This window comes from Opisthocomus hoazin, chromosome 1, assembly GCF_030867145.1.
Source record: "Opisthocomus hoazin isolate bOpiHoa1 chromosome 1, bOpiHoa1.hap1, whole genome shotgun sequence".
In the NCBI taxonomy this organism is placed as follows: Eukaryota; Metazoa; Chordata; class Aves; order Opisthocomiformes; family Opisthocomidae; genus Opisthocomus; species Opisthocomus hoazin.
Window position 1 is genome coordinate 156,838,312 of NC_134414.1, and position 7,521 is coordinate 156,845,832.

The following is a 7,521-nucleotide window of genomic DNA, read 5'->3' on the forward strand; positions in this document are numbered from 1 at the left end:
TTGTGTTGTCTCTGAGAGAGGATTTTCTGTGCCTTTGTTAGGGCATCTGCGTGTGTGATAAGACAGTGCGCACCTGTAGAATCAAATGTAAAGTCCTGGCTATAAGAAAGAGTTAGCTTATCAGATCTTTTATCTCAGTTAATGTCAAGGAGTACTTATTGTGCATTTAAAACAAAAATAACAGGTTATCAGTCCCCTGAAGCCCCATAAAATGTGAACTGCCACCCCCTAAGTGCAGGCATACGCACATACCTGCGTATAGCGAGGTCTGCCTAACACACTTGTGCAGCAGCCACTGCAGCTGGTGGCCTGCCAACATCTCCCTGGTAAAACTCGTGCATACAGGGTGACGACTGGCTATTTTTAAGAATGATGCAATGAATACTCTTTCTTTGCATTTCAGATATAGCAGAGAAGTTCAATTTGGATTTAAGTGAAGGGGAAATTAACCAAATAACAACAGAATATGATTTAAAGAAAAATGGAAGATTTGCATACTACGACTTCCTTCAGAGTTTTATCTTGTTGTTAAAACCACAGGAAAGCTCACTGCTACAGAGGGTGCTTATACAGAAACCACAAAAGCCGGTATGTACAAAGCTTATAAAAATCAAAGTGACAATTTTTTTTCAGTTTCTGCTGTATTGACAGAATATTTCATGGCCTGTTGCTATAGTCACTTTATGCAGGAACTTTCCTTTCTCTTATTTAATCCCATGATACTAGATGCCCAGTATTCATTTGGTATCTCCTTCAGTTGGAGAATTAAAATCCTTGGGGTCATGCTCTGTGTATCCAGGTTATATGGTAAACTGGCCAAATTTGCTCAAATTTGGATAATAATTTCACATAGAAAACACAGGAGCTTTTGTGGCACTAAACAAAAATAAAGCTAGAAATAAAAAGTGCATGGGGTGTGTCCTAGGACAGCCCCAAGTAGAGATCTTGCCAGCAAGCTGTGCCTCTGCTCCACACCGAGAACTGCAAGAAAAGCCCAGGGGAATCTCTGACTTGCACTGCTGTTAATGGTCACTAAAAACATCTAGTAGCCAGGCCTGGTGAGCACACACTGTGCCCTTGCAGCTCGCCCTGGCACACATACCGGCTCTGCAAGCTGCCACGAAGAGGCAAAAGAGTCCCAGCAAGGCAGCTACACACCGGCTGTTCCCCTCTGCCCGCAGTACCGCTCTAGGGCAGAAAAGATCAGAAGAGACACAGAAATCTGGCTCTCGAGGCTCAGAAAGGAAGGCATCAGTAATAGCATCCCAATCAAGTTATGGAGTAGGAACAGTGCCAGATTCCAAATCTGCTCGTTCAGTGAGCCTGCTACATTTTTAGGCTGTTTCTGACTGTGCCTAATTAGTTTAGATGTGGTTAGTTGCAGCATTTTATAGAGAAATTACATTACCAAACTGTTTTCAGATGTGGAATGAACAGATTGCTACCAAGGTATGAAGAGAGTATCACTAGGATTTATCAAGTATTCACTAACAGAAGGGAGAGTAAGGTAAAACCATTAAATTTTGCATCAAAGAACATCATTATCTTACATAAGGTTTATTTTTATTCTTTTTGTTACACAAATTTGAGGCTGTAAAATTCCATCCCAGTATTCTGGAGTGGGTGGGCCCCTCAATACAAGAAGGACATTGAGGGGCTGGAGCGTGTCCAGAGAAGGGCAGTGAGGCCGGTGAGGGGTCTGGAGAACAAGTCTGGTGAGGAGCGGCTGAGGGAGCTGGGGCTGTTTAGTCTGGAGAAGAGGAGGCTGAGGGGGGACCTCATTGCTCGCTACAACTACCTGAAAGGAGGCTGTAGTGAGGTGGGTGTTGGTCTCTTCTCCCAGGTAACTAGCGATGAGAGGCAATGGCCTCAAGTTGCACCAGGGGAGGTTTAGATTGGATATTAGGAAAAATTTCTGTACTGACAGAGTGATCAGGCATTGGAAGAGGTTGCCCAGAGAGGTGGTGGAGTCACCTTCCCTGGAGGTGTTCAGAAAATATGTAGATGTGGTACTTCAGGACATGTTTTAGTAGGCAGGGGGGTGTTGGGTTGACAGTTGGACTCGATCTTAGAGGTCTTTTCCAACCTATGATGAAGCAGTAACTTTTAAGTCCCTATGTAGGTATCCCAAATAACTTTAATTTATTTTGTTCAGAAGACATAACAAAGGTCTCAGTCTGTGGTCTAAGCACCTTTATATAATGTAATACTCAGAGTGAAATTTCTTCATAGATTGCTTGGTCCATTCCACCTAGTAAGTGTACAGATACACGGCAAAAGGAATCATTAAAAAACAGCTTTTCTTTTGTGGCAGGCACAATGCCCTCTCTTTCTCAAAAGCCTGAATCAATGGCTTAGGGCTTCATGGAAGCATCCAGGCTTTAAATGTGAAAACAACTAAAGTTGAAGTCATCCTGAACTGTCCTTTCCCTCCCTTCAGCCTACAGCGGTACTCACTGCTTTGGTTTGGAAACTGCATTATTCATGTACCCACTCATTCCTCTGTGAGAGGAATACCCCAAGAGCACAGAAAGACAGTGCAGCTGCCCCCCCCGGCCTCTTCCAACACATATAGGTGCAGCATGGCCTCTGTGTCCACGTAGCAGGTGTATAAAGTCAACCATGCATTTCCTTCACAAGGAGATGCTGGTAGAGACTCCAGTGACATGCACAACTGGCACCCAGTTACAGTAATAAATACCAGGACAGCACAGGGTGAAGCTTACTTTTTTTTTTATATAAAAAAAATAGTAAAGCAGATCCCGAGTCTGCAGGTGGATTGGGGCTTGGTGACTTTTCCCAAAGTCCCTTACTCATCACTCCAGTGTTAAAGCTTTGTACAAGTTGAATTAATTTTGCCTTAATGAATAGTTCTGCAGTTCATGTGTTCAGGGTACACCAGTATAACAATCTTAGCCTAAAACAACAGGCCACACTATGTTCCAAGGAAAATTAACCCTATGGTCCACCCGTGAAAGCACAGAAAGGTTCGAAAACTGGTTACAAAGCATTTTATTTACTGGGAAAAGTATACAGTAGGGTTTTGGTTTTGCTGAAATACCATACTACTCCCACAGGCGCCTTATGCGTTTGGTCACTTTAAAGCAAAAATTTCACTCTGAAAAATAAACCCTGCAGAGAATTAAAAATGTCTGAAAGAGGGAGTTGAAACAAGGCAAGCATAATACATGTGAAAACACCGAGATCTGAGCAGACGTAACACTGGCTTCAGCATCAGTTTCAAATAATATAAAGTTAGGGCTTTGACAGCGATTAAGTAAATATACCATCTGCACTTCCCAAGAATATCAAAATGTTATAGGTTAAAATAATCTTGTGTAAACAGTATCTTGCAAGGATTTGTAAACAAGTATTCAGCAGCCAGTCGCAGATTAAGGCAGTGTTACAGCCTGACATCTTTTCGTTCTGCGTGATAGTTCTGCCCAGTTCTGTTCATGGTGCTCTGAGTAAACGCGAGTCATTCTCACCCAACTTTCTCAGCTGAGTCCTGGACCACAAACCACGGCGTTCTTCAGGGCAATGTTGAGAATTCAGCCCCAGATCCTGCACTGCTGGAGACCAATGAAGCGAACGTTTAAATCCTATGATGAAAGTCATACTGGACTGTTAAATATTGCAGATTTCAGACAAGTAAGTTGCATTTAGCAAGCAATAATCAGAAAATTACAGTTGCCTAATCTAAGCTTCCCAATTGAAAATTTTCTAAGAAATGGTACTGAACTAGAGCTTATAAACTCCTCCTGGCTCCTCTCTGGGACTTCAGCTCTGAACATTACTCACAGTAATCTTTCCCCACATGTGATTATACTTCCTTGAGGTCTAAAGTCTTGGTGGGTCCTGAATAGATAAAACAGAGAAAAAGCTTAGTCCCCATACAAGGTTTAAAAGCAAGATCTTTCACATGTGGAAGGGAACAGCAGCGTACCTGCTGGTAGGTCTCCCTACAGGCATCGCTACAGCTGCAGGACTCTTCAGGGTGGTCCCTTCTAAATGTAGAACAGGCTGAAGGTATCCCCATCTGAGAGGCCTTGTTTCTGGTTTCTATTTGCTCTTCTGTGTGCAGCATAATTTCATACTAGGCAAGGGATTTGTACCCCTCTGCACATATGTAGGCAGCTCGTGTCACCTCAAACAGGAAATACACACCTGTGCTTTGTGGATATCAGCAATTCTTCATCTAGATCCATGGGGAGTTTGATTTTGCTTAGCTTTACTGATTTCAAAATCTTTGACTTTGTTTTAACTAGGAATAATAATGAGTCTATTATGGAGTGATTCTGAATATTTACTATGCAATTGCAGGAAAAAAAAAAATAGAGAGGGGCCCTGAAGCCACTTAATGCTGCATGCATTAGCACACCCTTGGTATCGCTGCCACTTCAAAGAACTGATCAGCTAGCAGGCAGGATGCTCGATCGCAGTAAGCAAGTGCTTGGCTGCAATCAGCAAGGACCTGGTGCACTTCTGACGCTCCCCTTCCCCTGGAGCTGCACAAAGCCGGCTTGCTGCCCGGTAGATATAAACCTATTCAATTATACCAGTCACAGAAATGCTCCTTTAAATCTTTACTTATTTAGGAGCGGTGGGAATGCGATACGTTCTGGCACTGACACACAGCTGAAGCCCAAGTCCCTGCCCGCTCCTCTGCGAAGGCTGAGGAGCAAGATGTATCAATGTGGCCGTATGGACTTCACACCTGAGGCTCCTTTCATCTGTCACTGCAGCTTTCTGACTGCCTGGGCACTGCCTCGGCAGACCAGGCTCAGGGGAGAAGGAGTGACGATCAGGCTCCTTCACGTTTGATTTTAATTTGTCATGTTCCTCTAGGACATGTGATGATTACCAATTCTAGTTAAAGCAATGTCAATAACTTTCAGATCAAGCTTCCTAACATGATATAAGCTAACCAAAGAAAACCCCAACAAACCCACGACCAAAAAAAACAAAACTTTGTGGATCTAGATGAAGATGTGATCCCCGATTCCAGAATCCTACTACAAATGTGTTAATCTGCTGTTTGACAAGATATCAAGTCATTTGTGGAGGTACAGATGCCTTTATCTCCTAGGTAACTTCATTTACTGAAATGAGGAAAGCAGCTCGCTGCTAGCTTCAGTAATGCTGCTCTTCACGGCTCTACTATCTGCAAGGGGTCATCAGCAATTTCAGATGCTGAGCTGTTAAGAAGGAAAGGACTAGACTAACCTGAGTTTGCCGGAGGAACGATGACAACTGGCGTAACGCACAAGGACACACTGGTCACTTTCAGGGTTTAAATTCCTGAGTGCATCTAAAACCAGAAATAATCCTCAGAAATTAATGCATTCTTTTCTTTTATGTGCACTAAGAACATTTAAAACTGTTGAAGTGATGAGTAACACACTGGGTGAGATATTTGAAAGATGCAGGTATCTAACCTGGCTTTTAGCACCAGGTGAACCAGATGCATCCTGTCCAAGTTGGGTTCTCCCTGCAGTGTTAGGGAGGGATGCTTACAGGCTGCGCGCTTGTCCCGCGGAAATCAAAAGCAATGAGCGCATCACGGGCATTGTTATCTACATACGGGTTCGCACAGTTTGAGTGACTGGGTTATTCCTTCTGTTCCTCTGGATGCAAAGGCTGCAGATCGCCCAAGGAGGATAGAAAGGAAGATACTCCACCTCTATATATCACCTCCAGACAGCAGTGAAAGCCTTTGAAATGCGTACTTTTTGTAAATTAGCTTCTGCGCACATGGGTGCTACCCATTTCCCAAAGCTCCTTCAGGCAAGCTCTAGCTGGGCTAGTGGACAAAACCCCTGCCTGTGCGGGTTTGCAGATCTGCATCCCATTGGCATGGGAAGAGTAAGGGATAATAAAGGAAGGCTGGATTTTCTAATATTCTGAGAAACCCAAGACAGAGTGGAGCTGAATCCTCAAGTTATTTTGTAAGGAAATTTCAGCAAGATAAACTAATGTTTTTACTCCTTGCTCACCCAAAGCACTGGATAAACTTTAAAGTTGTCTCTGTCTTTTGTAGGTTCTTCATGAGTACAGCATCAACCTAACTGAAGAGGAGTTATTCAGCATTTTGGAATACCATGATAAAACTCTGTCTTCAAAAATATCCTATAATGATTTTCTCCGGGCATTCATACAGTAGGATTTGGTCAAATGCAAGAAACTTTAGATAAAGACAGTGACTGACTTATAATTTCAAATTTCAAACTAATAAATTAATAGAGTATGGCTTTTTTGTGTCTATTCATTAGAAAACTCAAAATACTTTATAATTCTGACATTGGTCCTGTGTTGTGGATTAAATCTACATGGTGAAGGAATTAATTTTGCATAATCCATTTATCAAAAAAAGAAAGAGACAACAATTAGCATTGTCAAAATAATGCTTCCTAAGACATCTCCAAAAGAAATTCATTTAAGGAAATTCTTTTTTCAATTTTACGCATTTTATTAATGACATATTCTTACCTTCAGTAAAAAGGTTTACAAGAAAACCTATTGAATTTCCTCAATTGTCATTTTCCAAATGTATTAGTTTAATGTTAGCCTTCATTATTCAAAGAAATCATCCTGTTTCTCCGTGTGTCCTTTTCCTCTACTTGCAGTGCCATATGTGTATTGTCAAAGACATTTTAATATGGACCAGCCACTGAAATTGGAGCAGATGCCGACTGTGTGTGGACACCAAACCTTTCTCTGTGTAAACTGTTTTTCTACATCCTTCAGCACAGTTTAGCAAAGCTTACCAATAAGCATTGGCTTCTCAACTGCAGAGGTATATTCCCATTGTTAGCTGTGAGGTTTATTTTAACAATACTATATATACACTTCTACAATAAACAGTCAATTGCAAGTAAAACCTCTGGTTAGATTTCCCACTTCTAAAAAGAATCTGTTTGAATATCTCGTGAGGTTCTTGGATCTCATCAAGGAAATTAAAAGATAATTGTCTGACTGTTGAACTCTTGTGATAATTAAAGGATAATATGATCATCAGAGCCTGCTTCCTGGCATTATATCAACAATTAAACACTTACCTGCTTTGAAGACTTGTTAGATAAATATTGCACTGTCTGCTTTCGGATCTAGTTTTCAGCAGTACACTGCAGAGCCCGGTCCTCATCACCTGAGCTGATTTGGTATCTTTCTTTCTCCCGAGTAACATCTAAACATAAATCAACAAAAATCAATAAAACAAAAAAAAGAGCAAGCTATGGGTGTACAAACACACACGCGCATGCACACACACACGTCTCGGGGAAGTCTTTGAAACGCGAGGGGAACGCAGTCCTGGTTTTCTCATTTTTTCTAGTGAAGATGTGAACTTTTGAAAGTCTGAAAGATTCTGAAAGATTTTCAATGCCGAACACTAATGCATGTTTTCTAGGAAAATGTTCCTCTGCATCTGGAGCTTTTCAGGAGATATTTTGAAGGTCTTGAGTAAAAAGCATTGAGAGGTTTCAGGTGGGATGTTCTGTATTGTTTCTCTTTTAGCTTCTA

At 41.7% G+C, this 7,521-nt stretch overlaps 1 protein-coding gene across 7 annotated transcripts in view; it reads left to right on the forward strand.

The window, feature by feature from the left end:
* The window catches only part of EFCAB6 (EF-hand calcium binding domain 6), a 107,258-nt gene extending 100,310 nt beyond the window's left edge, over positions 1–6,948 (forward strand). For all 7 annotated transcript variants that reach the window (XM_075443308.1, XM_075443300.1, XM_075443314.1 and 4 more), the window contains 3 exons: positions 404–588; positions 3,502–3,651; positions 6,041–6,948. In XM_075443308.1, coding sequence (XP_075299423.1) covers positions 404–588; positions 3,502–3,651; positions 6,041–6,163 — 458 coding nt within the window. In that variant the 3' untranslated portion in view covers positions 6,164–6,948. The remainder of the gene's footprint in view (positions 1–403; positions 589–3,501; positions 3,652–6,040) is intronic.
* The last annotated feature ends 573 nt before the right edge of the window (positions 6,949–7,521 follow it).